The 21,220-nt window shown below is 45.2% G+C and overlaps 1 protein-coding gene across 5 annotated transcripts in view; it reads left to right on the forward strand.

Moving 5' to 3' along the window:
• SIPA1L3 (signal induced proliferation associated 1 like 3) overlaps positions 1-20,961 on the forward strand; it is an 82,403-nt gene extending 61,442 nt beyond the window's left edge. For all 5 annotated transcript variants that reach the window (XM_075187084.1, XM_075187088.1, XM_075187087.1 and 2 more), the window contains 12 exons: positions 1,178-1,423; positions 2,384-2,530; positions 3,244-3,341; positions 5,247-5,353; positions 5,449-5,816; positions 6,919-7,107; positions 8,043-8,208; positions 11,177-11,366; positions 11,758-11,901; positions 16,221-16,341; positions 18,191-18,272; positions 19,582-20,961. In XM_075187084.1, coding sequence (XP_075043185.1) covers positions 1,178-1,423; positions 2,384-2,530; positions 3,244-3,341; positions 5,247-5,353; positions 5,449-5,816; positions 6,919-7,107; positions 8,043-8,208; positions 11,177-11,366; positions 11,758-11,901; positions 16,221-16,341; positions 18,191-18,272; positions 19,582-19,728 — 2,005 coding nt within the window. In that variant the 3' untranslated portion in view covers positions 19,729-20,961. The remainder of the gene's footprint in view (positions 1-1,177; positions 1,424-2,383; positions 2,531-3,243; positions 3,342-5,246; positions 5,354-5,448; positions 5,817-6,918; positions 7,108-8,042; positions 8,209-11,176; positions 11,367-11,757; positions 11,902-16,220; positions 16,342-18,190; positions 18,273-19,581) is intronic.
• The last annotated feature ends 259 nt before the right edge of the window (positions 20,962-21,220 follow it).

The following is a 21,220-nucleotide window of genomic DNA, read 5'->3' on the forward strand; positions in this document are numbered from 1 at the left end:
ATTGTGCTATAGTGACGGGTCTGTGGAGGGAATCTAGATATACTGAGATATATTGTGTTATAGTGAGGGGTCTGTGGAGGGAATCTAGATATACTGAGGTGTATTGCGTTATTGTGAGGGGTCTCTAGAGAGGAATAGACTTAGTTTTATTGTAATAAACTGAGTGGTCTATAATGGGGAACCAAGTACTAGATATACTGAGTGTTATTGTAATAAACTGTTGTCTGTGGATGGAAGCAGGATGTTAGCTCTCCTGAGTACTAAATATATTGAGGTATTTTTCTATATAGAGGGGACCTCCATACTAGATACCTGAAGGGATACTATGCTACATTGTGTCTATGGAGCGGACCTGGGTACTAGATAGGCTGAGATATATGGTGTTAAACAGATGGGAATCTGGATATGGGGTCTATGATTTAATACAATACCCTCTTGGTATAGACACACTACTCCATTCCCCTCCAGTGTCTCTGCGTAGACGCTATCTACCCAGAAGGTACTATATGATTTGAAGGGCATTGCACTATATAGAGGGGTCTGTGCAGAAACTAGGTTGTTGATATACTGAGATATATTGTGCTGTACTGCGGGATGGATGGAGAGGAGCTCCGTGCTAGATATCATGGCAGGTGCTGAGTTAGGGTCTATTGAGTGGGGTTAAATAGCATATTAAAGTAAACACAATAATGAATTAAAGGACATGCTATAAACTATGAGTACATGTACTCCCCGCTCTCCATGAGCCCTGCACACATACAATACTGCTTTACATAGGATTAGTGTCTGCTGCATATGAGATAATAGTTCATGTAAGGTGCTACAGACAATCATTGTAGTGCCAGGCCGTGTTCTTTTCTCATAGCCCATTTCTGACCTTACAGATATGTAGATTTATGTAGCGTATATATGTCTGCCCTTACCACTCGGTGTGGGATGATGAATGTCAGGGATATGGAACGGTATTCGGCTTTGAAAGTCTTACACTTTTTTTCAGGCAGAGGGATGTTATTACTGAGCTCGTTAGTAAACCGCACCCGTTTAAACCCTCGCAGGACAAGTTGTAACACAGACATAGCCGCAGAGCTGCTCCTGTAACGTTATGGATCAGCTTACATTCTGTCTGTACATGTGTGAGGTACATAGACACAGAACATTCTCTATGCTCTCTCCACAGGGGATGGTCCGAGACTTATGAACTTTGTTCTATGGACCAAAAGGACACAGAGAATGCCTCTTCTGGTCCCCGGCCTCCCTTCCGCAGCAGCGCAGCCTGGCACTGGAGCAGCTCCACCGCCCAGCACGGGGCCAACCCGTCGCAGAAAGGGGTAACATCCAACTACGCACAGTCGCTAAACCGGACACCCAAGCAGGTTCAAGTGGTGCCTGTCCGAGAGGCCCAGCCGCTGCACAACAGCCGGAGGTGAGTGGTCCTTTCATGGAGGGGCGATAAACCCAACAAGCAGCTCTGGTGATGGGGTGGGCCACGGGTGTCGCACTTGAATGGATTTTGTGTTTTGTTTTATTTATTTTATTTTTGTTATGTGTGTTTTGTGTTTTCTTTTTCTTGTGAGTGAACGAAGGAAAAGTGTTTAGTTTAAGAGTTCTCTCTTTTGTAGCAAATTCTTTTTGTCCTCATCAGGCCCATAATCACCAGCTTATATGGTGTTATAGGATAGACGTTCTGATGACTGCTCCCAACATACACACAGAGCTGCTGCATGCAAAACCAACGTATAACATTATTATTGTTGTTTGTTTATATAGCGCCACCATATTACACAGCGCTGTACACTCAGATCAGTCCCTGCCCCATTGAGACTTAGTCTAAATTCTCTACAACACACACACTTATCAGGGTCCATTTTGACAGCAGCCAACTAACCTATCAGTATGTTGGTGGAGTGTTGAAGGATACCAGAGCACCCGGAGGAAAACCGCAAAAACGGGGAGAACATACAAACTCCACACAGCGCCCATGGCCGAGCGTTGTGATTTGAGCATATATCCTGTAACTTTGCTCCAACATGCCACTTGCACTTTGTTACCCTTTATTAAACGGGTTTGGGAAGAGACTGGATTTAGTAAACCCATTTAAGATGTCGCTGTCAATAGATCACTATTCCTGCAGGATCTGTGTGGCCCATTATACATGTCGCCATCATTAGATCACCGTACTGACACTGGATCACTCGCTAGCTATCTATTACACAGAACAATAGGAAATGCTATTTATCAGGCTCACTTAATCTTGGAAAACTGGAACAGCGTGTGCCAGGAGACAGTTGTAAAAGGTGTGACAAGGGAGGAGGTGCCCATAGGGCCCCGAGAGAGTTGTACCTGTGTCGGCATCTTCTCATACATGGACTTTCTATGTATACAGGCCGGTGAGCTATCCAGAGACACCGTATGTCGCCACATCCCCGACAGCGATAGACAAAGGGCAGCCTTACAGACACCCCTCCGGGAGCTTCTCTACACCAACCTCCACCGGCACTGGGTACAGCCGCTACAAGCCGCCTGCGGACAGGTGAGAGGCGAATAATCTTACACACACATCTTGTGACCTCAATCTGTCATATGATGTAATTGCTGACTGCTGTCCAGTTTCTGCCTCTACATGTTAGATCAGTCAGTGTTCCAACTTCACTCAATATATTTAGTGTTGCTGACTCTGACGCCTCTTTCCTGTATGAGATTGTGACAGTGCCTTTAGTCGACAGGGTGGTAAATGGACTATGTATTAGAAACAAACGCTGAAGATAAAAACCTAGTAAAATAATGTCAGAGTAAGCTGTATATTTTTCCTGAACTTATATAAAATCAGTACTGCTCCACAGCCCCTTCTGTTCATTATATATCTGATAATGAATGCACTCCCTGCTGTATATTATATGTAAATTAAAGTCACAAGGGAGTTCTGGGAACGTATTGATGCACCAGGCAGAACGCACCTATAGAGGTCACTTCTATCATCAATAATAATTTACAACAGGGAATGCATTATTCCTTTATTATACCATGTTTACCTAATGAACACTATAGTGATGATATCGTAACGCTCAGATTATATGCAGTGACATTAGAACTCGCCATTTCTAAAGATATTATTTACTGGAGTTTATACTTATGTTAATATAACTTGTGGACTATGCACTGGCTATCTAGTTATTTTTCCCGAACTGGTGATTGTGAGGACTGTTTGTCAGGATGACATTGTTGATGATTGCCGGTATGTTGTAGGTTTGGAACACCCCAGCGGTCTGTTCTACAGGCAGAACCTTACTGCATACAAGATGGGATGTCTGGCCAGGAGATGACATCAGACAGACATAAACCTGGTGAGATAACTGCAATAGGAGGATAGATAAGATCTTACCAGTGATATCACTAGTTCTCTCTTTCCTGGAGACTTGGTGCATAATATTAGTAATTAACCTTTGATTGGCACCTACATATTACAGAGAATGTATACAACTGAACTCTGTTGGTGGTATAGAACTGATCACTGTACTGTAGGTGGGATCTTACCGGTCATGTATAAAGTGATATCACTTCCTCTCATGTCCTGGTGAATAGAAAACTACATAGAACAGGTGAAGATCTTACCAGGATATTACAGAATGTTGTATATACAGCGCCATCTAGTGATACATATGTGAATGACCGCAGAAAGCCTTGTTTTTTTACGGCATGTGATTGAAGTGTGGCTGGTGCAGGATCTGTGTGACTAATCATTTCATTTTCTCATATGTCATGCTGAAGTCCTCATAATGCGTTTTCTCTGGGGATGTCTCTAATTAAGTCAGAGCACCAGAAAGGTCACCTCAGCACAAGTAGACTATTGTGCTTGTTTTAATAACTTCACTAGGCTCTGAGCCCTTTACATGATAAAATCGGTGCAAAACCAGGAATAAATATTATTGCTTTGACATGTGACTCGGACAACAGAAACATTAGGAAAATGTCTCTCTCGGGAATAGATAATGGTCTGAGTGTGCGGAGAGGAAAGTGACAAAGGAGTGCATTCATGGTTCATGGAATGTAACGGTGGATCATGTGACTTGTTTTCCCTGGGTCATGTGATGAATTATCTGTGGCCCATGTGACTGCATAAATTCATAGGTTACATTTGGGAATAGTGTAGAAAACAGATAATTGGGATATGTTGAGGGTTTGGCAGTCCCAAAGACCAGGAACAATGTGGAAGGAGGATTGAAGGTGGATCGCATTGTGGTTGGATTGGAGTGAACAGCAGACTGGTGATTTAGATCTTAATATACATATATGGACAGAACTTTGAAGAATGTGAAACAAAATGGTGAACGCCTGAAAGAGGTTAATAAACTTTGAAAAAGATTATTTGGATGGTAATTTTGCCAGTAGTATCCTAAATGGGTAGCAATGTGGAAAGCCAGGTGTAGGATTAACCCATCACCATCAACAGCTATTTATATAGCGCTACTAATTCGGCGGCGCTGTAAAAAGAACTCGCTCACATCAGTACCTGCCCCATTGGAGCTTGCAATCTAAATTCCCTAACACACACAGACCGATTAACCTACTAGTATGTTTTTGGGAGTGTGGGAGGAAACCCACGCAAACACGGGGGGAACGAACGCCACACAGATAAGACCATGGTCGGGCATTGAACTCATGACGCCAGTGCTGTGAGGCAGAAGTGCTAACCACTAATCCACAGTGTTGCCTCTGACCCATTAGAAAGTTTGCAATAATTCAGGTGAGAGAGTAAGAGCCTGCATGAGCTTATCTGCAGTGGTCACTGGTAGAAATAAACACATTTTAGACCCTTTTAATAATAAGCATTCAGCATGATATAACAGTCTCTTCAATCTTTTGTGAAAATGAAAGTTCAGAATCTGTTATAACAGTCGGGCATGATACTGACAAACACGTCTTACTGGGGGCTGGTGGTTACTGCTGGAAAACATGGCTGATTTTTAATTTTGTTTTTGTGATGGGCTAATTCAGTGACTGAAGTGATTTGTCTCAGTCATGCTTTATACCTCCTCTCCCTGCTCTAATCAGTAACCTTGTTTGTAAAGAAGTTGTGAGAGAAAGTGAACATGAGAACTGCTGGCTGTGAGATCTTCAGTATAAATCATGACAGGATATCACAGAGATACAGCTCCCAGCCCCAACCTCTTTAATTAACATACAGCTTCTAATTATTCGCTGTTGCTAATGCTGCTACGTACGTGTGACGACAGTATTTGCCTTTGCAGAGCCTCTATGGCACATACCATCACACTCCCGAGTGGGAGCCAGTGTGAACAGGAGACCGAACAGACAGGAGCTCACTGGCAAGAATTCTCCTCACCGACATTCAAAGGTGAGTGGTCTGGTACATGTTAGCTATGTATACTTAGATACCATTCAGCCCAGTGTCAGTCACTCATTGGGGTGTTTCTTCTTCCCTTTATGTAGGGGGAAGCGCAGTACTCCAGTCACTCCAGCAGTAACACCTTGTCTAGCACGGCCTCCAGTAACCAGAGCGATGAGCGTTGGTTTGACCCCCAGGAGCAGCCAGATATAGACCTGGAGCCTCTCACTAAGGGCACGTCGAACGACAGCGGCATTGACACTTCCCTGCCCAATTTCCAACTCCCTAAACCGGCCCGGCCAGCCCCTCGTCGGGAGAAAGTGCAGAAACCAGTGTCGTGCTCCACCTACCCTGGTATGCATGAAAGCAGCTCACGGGACAAGAGGAAGGATCAGATGTCTTCTGGGAAAGGCTACAGACCCAAAATGTACCCCCCTGGTAATGGTACAGGGGAAGCCTACAGTGATTCCAGGTAAGGAGCTGACTGGACAGTAGATTTAATACAAAAGCCGATCTTTAAATACGATCAGAGTGTGATGAGACTGTATTGTACAGGGGAGATGGTCCTGTATAGTAAAGTATGGGGGGTGATGACAGACTGTATGAGTACACTATGGGGGTGGGTGATGACTGACTGTATGAGTATACTATGGGGGGAGAGGACAGACTGTATGAGTACACTATGGGGGGGGGCAGTCTATTAGTACACTATGGGGGGGAGGACAGTCTATGAGTACACTATGGGGGGGGAGGACAGTCTATGAGTACACTATGGGGGGGGGATAGGACAGACTTTATAAATACACTGTTAGGCGAGATCCTGTATTGTGTGGTGTCTGGGTAAACCAGACTCTATTGTACTGTGGGAGACATTTGATTCTGAGTTGAAAAGGGTAAGAAATATCAGATTGTGTATTGCACAGTGTAGAAAGCAGATCAGACACCCTGTATTGTGCCATGTGGGAGATCACATCCTGTAGTGTACAGTGTTGGGTGAAACAGTGTGGAAGGAAGATCACAACTTGTGTTATTCAGTATGAAATAGAGCTCAGATCCTGCATTGCACAGTGTAGAGGAAAATCAGATCCTGTAATGTACAGTGTGGGAGAAATATCACACCCTGTATTATAGTGGGTCAGAGTCTATATTGTACAAAGTGTAATAAATATCAGGCTCTGTATACGGTGTGGAAGGAAGATGTGTTGTATAATAAGTGAGAGAGATCAGATCATGTATTGCACCCTGCAGAGCCGTAACTTGAAATTTTAGTGCTTGGGGCGAAAAACAAAAATGCTGCCCCCCCAGCCCTCAATTTTAACCAAATGAACCTAAAATATTTATAAACTGCTCCCCCCTTCAGTGTTGCGCACTGGGTGGTCGCCCCTATCGCACAACCCTCGTTACGGCCCTGGCACCCTGTGGTGTGCAGTGTGGGGCGAGAAGACCATGTGTTATACAGTTTGGGGTGAGATCAGGCGTATATGTGTTTGGGTGGGGGGGTTTATCATCAGACCGTTTATGACATGGATCCAACCACAGGTAATAAGTATGGAATATATTGTTTCTGTTAATAGGTCCAACATGTTTAAAACTCCCGATGGTCCCCGGAACCAGCAGATGTCTCAGTCGAGCTCCTTCCAGCTGTCCAGCTCTGTACCCAAATCCTTCTTCTCTCGTCAGAACATGAGAAACAAGATCCCAGTTGGCTGGAAAAGGCCAGAGGAAGCCCCACAGAGACCCACCACGTTCACAGACCCCAAAAAGTGAGTGTAGCCCCTTTCTGTGGCACTGCGATGAGTGGAATTCAGGCTGATCATTAAAGAGGGAAACAGGCTAGTAATAGTTATATAGGGCTCAGTAGATATAATGCTTAATGTTCATCTGGGTGTCATGATGGATCTTTGAGCGCACTTAATTTTTACTGACCATTGTATATATTTATATATAATAAAAACTTTATAGTGAGAGTAAATTCACTTTGACAATAGAAGATATTCATTTGAATATAGATAGATAGATAGATATATAGATATATTATATATAAATTAAAAATGAAAGATGCTTGGAAGGATTCAGCAGATATAGAATGCAGCCCTTGTGGGTGGAGTCCTCGTTTAACAATTTAACTCTTTCCAGATTGAATGACCTTTGCTCCTGCTAATGCTGAGCAATCACACAGGACTGACCCTTTAGCCCATTAGACATGTGACTGTCATTAAATCGCTGTGTTCCATCATGTGACTCGCCAGTGGCGGAACTTCTGTGGGCTCAGGGGGCCAGGCCGCTATGAGGCGTATGCATGCTCAAGAGCTCACTTCTCTGATCTTTTTAGGCCTGAGACTACACCTTAATCGCCGGGCCCCTGCCGAACTTTTGCTGTGGGGGCCCAGCGACGTAAACTTATCTATTATTAGGTCTCGCTGGCCTATGGTGTGAATTGCCCATTACACTAACACAGTAGTTCTATTGGCACAACGTGCTTGGGCTGGAGTCCTGGTTTTCCCTGTGTCTGAAGTATGTAGGTCAGCGGTTACAGACAACATGTGGGAGAGGATTACATGAGCATCTGCTGTGTGTATACAAGAGCAAGGCAGCGTGTGTATGTATGCAGTTGTGTTGTGTGTGTGTTGTGTATGTGTTTGTCAGGTCCTCTCTGTGACTGTGGCTCACAGTTCTGGGGTGTTCTTCTCTGTTTCAGACAAGTAGATCTGAACACAAAGAACGTGTTTGGTCAGCCCAGGCTTAGGGCCTCTCTACGTGACCTGCGTTCACCTCGAAAGAATTACAAGTCTACTATTGAGGATGATCTGAAGAGACTGATTATTATGGACAATCTGGGGCCAGAGCAAGAGCAGGACTGCATGGTGAGACGTCAGATCTGCTGAGCCCTGTAGAGTCATGGTCCTGACTGTCTGCCCTTTGTTGTCTGTTCTCTGTATTGTGCTACCCCCTGTCCTCCACTGCCTCCCCTAGTATCCTAACTCGTGTACCCTTTCCCGTGTCTTCCTAACCTGCCCTTCACTGCTCTCTCCTCAGCCGTCTTCTCCTTCCACTCTTTCCAGCACCCCGTCTTGTAAAGAGAATGTACAACGTCTTGGTGCTTTTCTACAAACTACAGCACCGGTCACTTACACACACACAGGGAGGCGTTTGTAGGGTCAGGTCCACATTAAGTCAATGCCCCATCATGCTTTGCTCTCCTAATGTTCTTCCCAACTTACTGTTTGTTTTCTCACGTCTCTAATGGCCAGAGGTATATTGCTGTGCAGTGACCAGGGGCATTTTCTGTCATCTGTTGGGTTCTCAGAGTAATATTTATATATTTTTAGGACAGAGAGGTCTTTCTTTTGGTAGCCTGTTTGAATAAATGTATTTTTATTTGTAAGTGTAATGCATATGGAAAGCAAATATGAAATAAAAGCACTTTTTCAATATTTACCTAAGTTTCTTTCATCCATATAGAACAGCACCATAAATTTAGCTTAAAGTATTGTTATAAAGCTGCTGTTATGTAGTTCTAGGGCCTGTACAGCTGGGGAGCGAGTAGTCGTTAAGATACAGGACAGTGTGCACAGACCAGTAAGTTAGGGTGTATGTACAAGGAGCTCTACACCCCTCATATCACAAGCTTACTGTCTTGGGTTCATGGTTTTACTGAGAATCTGTATATGAAAGTATAATATGTTTAGTGTTGAACATTGAGGGGTGAAGATGCAGAAATGCATTTTCTCTCTTATGCCATAACAAGTCTTGTCCAACTAACATGACGAAATAACATCAACAAGATGATTCATGACAATGTTGATGCCACATACTAAATCTTTATTATGTTCCAGCAGAGTTTAGAATTATCACACATTAGAATGTTTGTAGCAGCATCACAGTTCTTTACCTGCTGTACTATAAGTACACGAGTGGCACTCTCCCAAATCCTTAAATTGGTGGGGCGAAAAAGTTCTTAAATTGGTAGTGCACTACATACGAGACAGTCCATACATTGGTAGTGCACTACATACGAGACAGTCCATACATTGGTAGTGCACTACATACGAGACAGTCCATACATTGGTAGTGCTCTACGTATACGAGACAGTCCACGCAGTGGTAGTGCTCTACGTATACGAGACAGTCCACGCAGTGGTAGTGCTCTACGTATACGAGACAGTCCACGCATTGGTAGTGCTCTACGTATACGTGACAGTCCACGCATTGGTAGTGCTCTACGTATACGAGACAGTCCACGCATTGGTAGTGCTCTACGTATACGAGACAGTCCACGCAGTGGTAGTGCTCTACGTATACGAGACAGTCCACGCAGTGGTAGTGCTCTACGTATACGAGACAGTCCACGCAGTGGTAGTGCTCTACGTATACGAGACAGTCCACGCAGTGGTAGTGCTCTACGTATACGAGACAGTCCACGCAGTGGTAGTGCTCTACGTATACGAGACAGTCCACGCAGTGGTAGTGCTCTACGTATACGAGACAGTCCACGCAGTGGTAGTGCTCTACGTATACGAGACAGTCCACGCAGTGGTAGTGCTCTACGTATACGAGACAGTCCACGCAGTGGTAGTGCTCTATCTTTCGAAGTCACTTAATCTTAAATTGATGGATCAGCAGGATCTGCAGAGTTGGAGGTAACTGTCAATCACTTGACTGAAGAGTGAAGAACTGCATGTGATTGACCGCAACCACGTTCCAGACCTAAAATGTTATAATAAATGAATTTAAAAATAAATAATGTTGTAATAAAAAAAAAAAAAGTAAGTGACAGCATACCCCATTCCCAAATCATCAACCTGGCACTGTGCTAGATAGTATTGGAAATAACAGGCGTTAGATCCTCCTTGCTGTAGTGAAAACCAGCCGAGTAGAGTGCTGCTAATTTGGGGAGTGGGATATTTTTTATTGTGCAGTGTAGCATCTATAGTCCAAGTGATAAGTCAATCACTAGTAGTTCTCCTCTACTTAGCTGTGTATGTTTGTTCTGCATGTAATTGACAATTACCCCTTCTTGGACCACAGATGCTGTTGATACATACGCTTAAGCCTGGATCCTAACCTAGTAATCTGAATCAGAAAGCACAGGAAGCATACGCTGCATACCTTTCGTTCATCGCACATGCGTAGTATGATTCTGTCAAGGTTCCATTTAGTGGCAGAAAAGGGTATTGCAGGAAATTCTGTTTTGATAAACACACTTGACCCCATGTGTTTCCCATGAGAGTCGGTGAGCATTGCATGAATGAAGTTGTGCTGTATTAAATGCCCCCTTCCCTCCAAAAGACTTCTTTGTCGCACCGGTATTTAGAAATGCATTTTGTTGTCTAATCAGACTATCCCATAAAATATCCTTCTTTATGGAAATCTACCTAATTATCTCGGATCTATGTTCCCTTGCTGAAGGTATGTGACACTTCTGGAAGACCCTCCTTAATATAGGCTGGTCCCCCACGTTGTATTACCTAATGAAAGGAGCCACAGCCTGCAGCTTCAGACCGATTATTGCAATCCATCCAGTTGTCTTCACTAGAGTCTTCCTCTTATTCCTACATATTTGCTACACAGGGGGCAGTTTATATTATGCAGGATTCTCCAAGTGCACACTAACCCGTTAGTTGGGTAACTTGTGTGCTCTGGCCGTCTCTTTTTCGATGTTCCTCCTGTATTGTTTTCATGGCACGTTCACTTTTTTGCATGTCTTATTGTTTTTCTATGTGTATTATATAGAGGATAAAAATGACTAATAATTCTCATCACCACCCAGTGCAGACATATTCAGCGATTGCCCCCACCCGTTCTCTAACACTTACACACTGTTCCCTCCAGTCACCCCAGAAGACCCTACACAGAACCTTGTCAGACGAGAGCCTGTGCAGTGGCCGCAGAGACCCGGGATTCGCCTGCTCTCTGGGAACGGACTCCTCTCTGGACAGCAATTTGTTTTTTACTAACTCTTATCCATCCTGTACCCTCCCTGTTCGTCGACAGCTGCCACCCGGACTGCCAGAGAAATCCGGTAAGAAGCATAGCAACGGGTCATAGATTAGATACTGTCATGCGTCTGCATTGTCCTCCGTACGGTTTAAGGTGTGCCAGTGATGGCTAGAAAGCAGCGCACGTGTTTGCTCCCATTAAAAATCTCTAGGACATGGAGCTCTGTAAATGCCGCCTGTGGCTGCACACAGCACATATGTTATCCATTCATCCTGATGCACCTTATTGGAAACAAGCAGAATTATTTTTCCTGCATTGTTTCCGTGGGCGACTTTTCACCACCAGGAAAAATTGGTCCGTCCACAGTTTGTGCTGTCACACACAGCAGTAAGAATGTGGAGGACACCGTAGAGGTGAAAAGCGCTCATGCAACATCCATAGCGAAATAACGATTATTGCTTTGTACTCTACAGCCACCATCTCGTCTTCTGAGCTGTCTCTTACCGAGATCCAGGATTCAAACTCCAGACACATAGACCCGGGAATGATGCCGCTACCAGACACGGCGTCTGGCCTGGAGTGGTCCAGTCTCGTCAGTGCAGCCAAAGCCTTTGAAGGTAACTATGCAGGAAAGTACTAAACTGCCTGGTGTGTTGTGAGGCTGTGTTGGCCTTTTTACTGACAGATATATGGGCACAACTATTTCCCTAATAGGGGGCAGCTGAGGGGCTTGAAACTTGTATTGGGGAACTGTGTAATTGGAGCCGAAGTTAGATGTTTTATTAAGAAGGGTAATGAGACCCATGGTGTATGATTGTCTTACAGTGTCTTCCTTCCCTTCCAGTGCAGCGAGCGTCCTCACCCAGTGTGTATGATTGTCCTACAGTGTCTTCCTTCCCTTCCAGTGCAGCGAGCATCCTCACCCAGTGTGTATGATTGTCCTACAGTGTCTTCCTTCCCTTCCAGTGCAGCGAGCATCCTCACCCATGGTGTACGATTGTCTTACAGTGTCTTCCTTCCCTTCCAGTGCAGCGAGCATCCTCACCCATGGTGTACGATTGTCTTACAGTGTCTTCCTTCCCGTCCAGTGCAGCGAGCATCCTCACCCATGGTGTACGATTGTCTTACAGTGTCTTCCTTCCCTTCCAGTGCAGCGAGCATCCTAACCCATGGTGTACGATTGTCTTACAGTGTCTTCCTTCCCTTCCAGTGCAGCGAGCATCCTAACCCATGGTGTACGATTGTCTTACAGTGTCTTCCTTCCCTTCCAGTGCAGCGAGCATCCTAACCCATGGTGTACGATTGTCTTACAGTGTCTTCCTTCCCTTCCAGTGCAGCGAGCATCCTAACCCATGGTGTACGATTATCTTACAGTGTCTTCCTTCCCTTCTAGTGCAGCGAGCATCCTAACCCATGGTGTACGATTGTCTTACAGTGTCTTCCTTCCCTTCCAGTGCAGCGAGCATCCTAACCCATGGTGTACGATTATCTTACAGTGTCTTCCTTCCCTTCTAGTGCAGCGAGCATCCTAACCCATGGTGTACGATTGTCTTACAGTGTCTTCCTTCCCTTCCAGTGCAGCGAGCGTCCTCACCCATGGTGTACGATTGTCTTACAGTGTCTTCCTTCCCTTCCAGTGCAGCGAGCATCCTAACCCATGGTGTACGATTGTCTTACAGTGTCTTCCTTCCCTTCCAGTGCAGCGAGCATCCTAACCCATGGTGTACGATTGTCTTACAGTGTCTTCCTTCCCTTCCAGTGCAGCGAGCGTCCTCACCCATGGTGTATTATTGTCTTACAGTGTCTTCCTTCCCTTCCAGTGCAGCGAGCGTCCTCACCCATGGTGTATTATTGTCTTACAGTGTCTTCCTTCCCTTCCAGTGCAGCGAGCGTCCTCACCCATGGTGTACGATTGTCTTACAGTGTCTTCCTTCCCTTCCAGTGCAGCGAGCATCCTAACCCATGGTGTACGATTGTCTTACAGTGTCTTCCTTCCCTTCCAGTGCAGCGAGCATCCTAACCCATGGTGTACGATTGTCTTACAGTGTCTTCCTTCCCTTCCAGTGCAGCGAGCGTCCTCACCCATGGTGTATTATTGTCTTACAGTGTCTTCCTTCCCTTCCAGTGCAGCGAGCATCCTAACCCATGGTGTACGATTATCTTACAGTGTCTTCCTTCCCTTCTAGTGCAGCGAGCATCCTAACCCATGGTGTACGATTGTCTTACAGTGTCTTCCTTCCCTTCCAGTGCAGCGAGCGTCCTAACCCATGGTGTACGATTATCTTACAGTGTCTTCCTTCCCTTCTAGTGCAGCGAGCATCCTAACCCATGGTGTACGATTGTCTTACAGTGTCTTCCTTCCCTTCCAGTGCAGCGAGCATCCTAACCCATGGTGTACGATTATCTTACAGTGTCTTCCTTCCCTTCTAGTGCAGCGAGCATCCTAACCCATGGTGTACGATTGTCTTACAGTGTCTTCCTTCCCTTCCCTTCCAGTGCAGCGAGCATCCTAACCCATGGTGTACGATTGTCTTACAGTGTCTTCCTTCCCTTCCAGTGCAGCGAGCATCCTAACCCATGGTGTACGATTGTCTTACAGTGTCTTCCTTCCCTTCCAGTGCAGCGAGCGTCCTCACCCATGGTGTATTATTGTCTTACAGTGTCTTCCTTCCCTTCCAGTGCAGCGAGCATCCTAACCCATGGTGTACGATTATCTTACAGTGTCTTCCTTCCCTTCTAGTGCAGCGAGCATCCTAACCCATGGTGTACGATTGTCTTACAGTGTCTTCCTTCCCTTCCAGTGCAGCGAGCGTCCTCACCCATGGTGTACGATTGTCTTACAGTGTCTTCCTTCCCTTCCAGTGCAGCGAGCATCCTAACCCATGGTGTACGATTGTCTTACAGTGTCTTCCTTCCCTTCCAGTGCAGCGAGCGTCCTCACCCATGGTGTACGATTGTCTTACAGTGTCTTCCTTCCCTTCCAGTGCAGCGAGCGTCCTCACCCATGGTGTATTATTGTCTTACAGTGTCTTCCTTCCCTTCCAGTGCAGCGAGCGTCCTCACCCATGGTGTATTATTGTCTTACAGTGTCTTCCTTCCCTTCCAGTGCAGCGAGCATCCTCACCCATGGTGTACGATTGTCTTACAGTGTCTTCCTTCCCTTCCAGTGCAGCGAGCATCCTAACCCATGGTGTACGATTGTCTTACAGTGTCTTCCTTCCCTTCCAGTGCAGCGAGCGTCCTCACCCATGGTGTATTATTGTCTTACAGTGTCTTCCTTCCCTTCCAGTGCAGCGAGCGTCCTCACCCATGGTGTATTATTGTCTTACAGTGTCTTCCTTCCCTTCCAGTGCAGTGAGCATCCTCACCCATGGTGTACGATTGTCTTACAGTGTCTTCCTTCCCTTCTAGTGCAGCGAGCATCCTAACCCATGGTGTACGATTGTCTTACAGTGTCTTCCTTCCCTTCCAGTGCAGCGAGCGTCCTCACCCATGGTGTATTATTGTCTTACAGTGTCTTCCTTCCCTTCCAGTGCAGCGAGCATCCTAACCCATGGTGTACGATTGTCTTACAGTGTCTTCCTTCCCTTCCAGTGCAGCGAGCATCCTCACCCATGGTGTACGATTGTCTTACAGTGTCTTCCTTCCCTTCCAGTGCAGCGAGCATCCTAACCCATGGTGTACGATTGTCTTACAGTGTCTTCCTTCCCTTCCAGTGCAGCGAGCATCCTCACCCATGGTGTACGATTGTCTTACAGTGTCTTCCTTCCCTTCCAGTGCAGCGAGCATCCTCACCCATGGTGTACGATTGTCTTGCAGTGTCTTCCTTCCCTTCCAGTGCAGCGAGCATCCTCACCCATGGTGTACGATTGTCTTGCAGTGTCTTCCTTCCCTTCCAGTGCAGCGAGCATCCTCACCCATGGTGTACGATTGTCTTACAGTGTCTTCCTTCCCTTCCAGTGCAGCGAGCATCCTCACCCATGGTGTACGATTGTCTTGCAGTGTCTTCCTTCCCTTCCAGTGCAGCGAGCATCCTCACCCAGTGTGTATGATTGTCTTACAGTGTCTTCCTTCCCTTCCAGTGCAGCGAGCATCCTCACCCAGTGTGTATGATTGTCTTACAGTGTCTTCCTTCCCTTCCAGTGCAGCGAGCATCCTCACCCATGGTGTACGATTGTCTTGCAGTGTCTTCCTTCCCTTCCAGTGCAGCGAGCATCCTCACCCATGGTGTACGATTGTCTTGCAGTGTCTTCCTTCCCTTCCAGTGCAGCGAGCATCCTCACCCATGGTGTACGATTGTCTTGCAGTGTCTTCCTTCCCTTCCAGTGCAGCGAGCATCCTAACCCATGGTGTACGATTGTCTTACAGTGTCTTCCTTCCCTTCCAGTGCAGCGAGCATCCTAACCCATGGTGTACGATTGTCTTACAGTGTCTTCCTTCCCTTCCAGTGCAGCGAGCATCCTCACCCATGGTGTACGATTGTCTTACAGTGTCTTCCTTCCCTTCCAGTGCAGCGAGCATCCTAACCCATGGTGTACGATTGTCTTACAGTGTCTTCCTTCCCTTCCAGTGCAGCGCGCATCCTCACCCATGGTGTACGATTGTCTTACAGTGTCTTCCTTCCCTTCCAGTGCAGCGAGCATCCTAACCCATGGTGTACGATTGTCTTACAGTGTCTTCCTTCCCTTCCAGTGCAGCGAGCATCCTAACCCATGGTGTACGATTGTCTTACAGTGTCTTCCTTCCCTTCCAGTGCAGCGAGCATCCTCACCCATGGTGTACGATTGTCTTACAGTGTCTTCCTTCCCTTCCAGTGCAGCGAGCATCCTAACCCATGGTGTACGATTGTCTTACAGTGTCTTCCTTCCCTTCCAGTGCAGCGCGCATCCTCACCCATGGTGTACGATTGTCTTACAGTGTCTTCCTTCCCTTCCAGTGCAGCGAGCATCCTCGCTCTTCTCTCTGAATGAGGCCGTTTTGAGTCCTGTGCAGAGTGGTGGCACGGCACACCTCAGCCTGGAGAGGCAGCATACAGCCCGCAGTACCCCCACCTCAAGGTATTGAGACCGTGCAGATAAAGATGTGTGGAATAACTCATTGGTAGTAATGGCTCAACAGCCACAGTCCTCAGGCTTCAATCATGTTTAAAACAACAAAACTTGAAATGCTTGTGTTAAAGCTCTAATTGTATCCTCAGTGAGAATTGTGTGGCTCACAGCTGACCTTGTGAATACCCCTTACCCCCCAGTCTTTCCTTGTTTGGGTACTGGCTGGATCTTTACCTGCTGGAATTCATCCCACTTGTTTAAGTACTACACTTTTTATTTGAATTCCGCAATACACTTAGCATGTTGATTTTATTTTTTTCATTACATGTTGCTGAGGATTTGGTACTATTATTTGCCCTGCAGTTCTGTTTTACTCACATAATTGCCATTTTATGACCGGTTTAATTTGCCTGCCTGCTCCCCCTACTCTCCTGGCCGAGTTGCCATGCCACCGCTAAGTTCCAGTTTTACTTCATGGAGGGTGGTTAAACCCTGCATGGGTGCGGAGAGGCGGACAGCTGGCCAGTTGAGCTGTGTTAACCATAATTGTCTTGGGACACTGTTGGAATAACACGGAGGTGTACTGGAATTGGATTAAACTACAGTGATGCAGGTTTTATTGCTGTTCATATTAAAATACCCTGTTGTGTTATTTCAGATGGTATTCTAGGTTATTTCAATTTTGCCCGCCTTCTTCCCTCTCTCCTGGCCTAGTGTCCACTCTTCCGCTAATCAAAGTATGGTCGCTTAATCCTGCATAAGACAGGACAAGGAAGAGATGGATAGTTGTGTCTATCGTAGCCGTTATTTGTTCTATTTATATAATGCATCACTACTTTGTTATAAAGAGTTCCACCCTTCTGCGATACAGCATCCTCCCATGTCCCCCGTCCTTTACACCTTCCCCTAATAGTCATTAACTAGATGTGAACCATCATTTAATCCATTCCGCTGCCTCTCACACAGCCACCATGAGCGGTATCACACACACACTAGGCTCCCCAGACTACCCCTTCCATGCGTCCGATATCTCTGCCTCTCCCTACCCAGTATTCCCTTATCCTTTCTCACTCCCCAGCACCTCCTTCCTGGAGTAGCTGATATGCTTCATTACTGATTTGGGGCCCCAGTGGACCCAGCTACCTACAGAAAGGTTTGACAAGAGCCTTGCATCCTATTTTTATATTCCTGGTTATTAAATTCTTATCGTTAAAACACAAAGGGGAAGATTCAATTGGTTTCAATGTGCAGCCAGACATCATCTCTATGGTCTGCGAGAGAAAAATGAGCAGAGACAGAAATAGTAGTCCAGATTATTAGTGCAGCCAGAAGCCACCCATTGGAAACGTCTGGATGCTCGCTCCAGACAATCACTCCTTAGTGAGGTCTAGCACCTGGCCACAATACACAATTACAGCCTACCTCAATAATAGGTCCAGTAAACGCAAACATGGCGCCTACAGTATCTTTATAATCCTTTTAACCAGAATATCTCCTAGAGGTTAGAGGTCCAATTCTGGCCCACCCGTTACTTACCGCACCCATCTTCCTTTCACCCCTCGCCACCCCTATAAAATTAATCTGCGCTCCAAATGTTCTACTACCCTTTTAAATACTTGACATCATTATGTAACAGTACATATCCCCTAAAGGATTTTTAAACGTAATGATGTATTTGTAACCTTATGCTATGCTCTAAACCAAACACCACTGCGCTGCTACTTGTCATGACTTTCTTTGTTACTTTGGGGAAAGAAAAGGATCTAAAAATAGAACCTCCATAATTGTGGTTTACTGAACACTGCAGCCTCTCCCCGTAGCTTTGTGCTCATTCCATATTATGTCCCTGTCTTTGTAGTGACGACGTTCTCCCAGACCTCCCTGGGAAAGTCATGCAGCTGGAAGTCATGTTGAAACAACTCCACACAGATCTACAAAAGGTAATTATGAATCCACACAAAGCAGAGAGGGTCTGCGTTGGTTCTTTTTAATAATGGCCACATTCATGCATGTTACCACTATAATGAGTATGAGTGCTGTTGATGTAAAAACCAACACCGCAGATCAGGTAGATTTCTAAAACATCATCTGTTGTTAACAGGTAATTATCTAGACCAGCGACGGATGACCTGATACACTTCGGGTGCAGCCCTCTAACGGTCAAAAGAACCGCACATTAATCTCTGAATAAATGTACTGTTTTAGATTATTACTGAGAAAGACACCTCTCTGTAATGATATATCTGCATGTGTTTCAAACAAGTGTTACAAGGTATAAGAAATAAAGCAGGAGGGAGATGGGGGCCGCTAGTGAAGGTTCAGGGGGCCACTAGTGAAGGCACAGAGGGCCGTTTGTGGCTCATTACTGATCTAAACCTCCACATCTGCGCCTGTGGCTGATATGTACCTCTCCTCTATTGTAAGCAGTCAAAACCACTAGACCAGTGTTGGCTAAACTGTGACACTCCAGGTGTTGTGAAACTACAAGTCCCAGCATTTTTGCCAATATATAGCAGCTTATTGCTGGAAGGGTATGCTGGGACTTGTAGTTATTTTTTAGCCAACACTGCACTAGACGGTTCCCAAAAATCTAGTGGATAGCACTTTGTGTGTTGCATGCCGGCACTCTTAATTGGTGGATAGTATCCACCACCATCATCATCATTATCACCATCAGCTAATTATATAGCGCCACTAATTCCGCAGCGCTGTACAGAGAGCTCACATCAGTCCCTGCCCCATTGGAGCTTACACTCTAAATTCCCTAACATACACACAGACAGAGACTAGGGTCAATTTGATAGCAGCCAATTAACCTACCAATATGTTTTTGGAATGTGGGAGGAAACCGGAGCACCCGGAGGAAACCCACGCAAACATGGGGAGAACATACAAACTCCACAAAGATAAGGCCATGGTTGGGAATCGAACTCATGACCCCAGTGCTGTGAGGCAGAAGTGCTAATTTCAGTGTTGTGCCCGCTAGTAGCAGTGAACAGGATTGACCTCCTTACTTCGTGGCATGAAGTTGTGGAGATCTGTTAACCACAACAAGACTTGTACTGTCACACAAATTGCTCTTTTTCTCTCTCTACTCCCATAGAGCCTGTAGATCAGGTCATTATCCAAACTCCCGTTTTGCCAATAATAATAATGCCTACTGCAATGCATGATACGCAGTCTGTGCATTGTCTCTCGTTCCTCAGCCCATGACATTGTCTCACAGTTACGTGTGTGTATGTGTTGCAGGAGAAGCTGGACAAGGAGTTGCTACAGGTAGAGGTGGCGAATCTTCGCCACAACAATCAGCGGCTTCAGGCAGAATCGCATTCGGCCAGTGAGCAGCTGAGGAAATTTGCCGAGATCATTTCTACGGTGGAGAAAAAGGATTATTAAGATTCCCGTTGCGGAAGTAGAAAGAGCCCACAAAATGGTACATTCTGGGAATCCCCTATCCCAACTGCAAGAAGTGGATGCTCCCCCTCCCTGGAAAATGTCCTGCGTTACTACAGAGCTGCAATATGCAAGATTTCATCATTGTCACTTTCTTTGCATTAATAACTCATTTCTTCATGTACATAAACATTTCCTTTCTTTTGTAGATTTGTGTAAATTAGAAAGTCGAAGGGGGGGTAGGGATTTTTTTTATTTTTCGCCACATGGTCTGCACAAACTTCCATCCGGAATTATGCAAAATGGACAGACTCACAGGCAAGCGTAATGCAAAATATTGTCAATATTACAAACTTCCTGGAAAATAATGTGTTATATAGATATATATATATATTTAAATTGTAAAGGAAAAGTTATATATGGGGATAAGGTCTTAGGGTGAATACCCTAAAGTAATGTTAAAGTTTCATACAAATTTATTTTAATATGACCTCAGTCTGACTGGAAACAGGAGATTTCCGTGTATATTTTGTTAATAGGACATGTATATAAGCCATTTTTCTTTTGTTAATGGGAAAACTGACATTCCAAGAGTTTGTTGACATCCTGTTAATTTACTAGGGGGATATCTTGAAAGATTTGCAGACACAGACTGCAAGTGTTTACATAAAAATACCTTCTACACATTGTACATTTCTGTGTAATGTCAGAGTAAAGGCGATTATTTATACTTGAAGTTTGGGGTTTGTGTTTGCCATTGATTTTTGTAGGTGTGAGATCACGGTAAGCATTAAAATTTCTATTTTTAAGTGTTGATTTAATATATACAGTTTATCTGTTGACCCAGAAATAGCACTTTTCCCCTGCGGTTCTCTTGATACGGACCTGTCCCCCCCACACCGCCAGTACGACGTTCACATTGGGCCCAAAGCCTGTAGACGTACATTCTTCCTCACCAGCCATTCTCCTACTGTCATGGATCCCAGGAACTGTTGAGCAGCCATTTTGAAAAACAGACTGGCTGAAGCCGCCATTTTAAATCTCACTGTCTACACATCCCGAGAAGATGGATGACATTTGCTACTGGACTTCTCTTCATGCTTCCCGTACAACATACTATACTGTTGTGTAAAACGCATGATGGCTTTTACCTTGTCAGAGGTTTTCATTTTCTAAATGAGGGCTGCCAGAGACAGATGTATACTGTTATATTTGTATAAATTGTTCTACACTTTCTTTGGTGTCGTCTTTTTCAGTTTTCTTTTGGATGATTATACAAGTGATTGTGATTGCGTGATAACGGGGCGGTATTAACTCCAGCTTCATTACAACACAGACAAATACTGTGCATGTTCATACCATCTACTCCTGCTGTTAAAGAGCGTGGTTATTCTTCCATAAAATATATGAAAATACACTTCCATATTATGACAGCAACAAGGTATTATAATGTACACAGCGCCAACTACAGGCGTGATGATTAACTGCACCATTT

This window comes from Mixophyes fleayi, chromosome 9 (genome assembly GCF_038048845.1).
Source record: "Mixophyes fleayi isolate aMixFle1 chromosome 9, aMixFle1.hap1, whole genome shotgun sequence".
NCBI lineage: Eukaryota > Metazoa > Chordata > Amphibia > Anura > Limnodynastidae > Mixophyes > Mixophyes fleayi.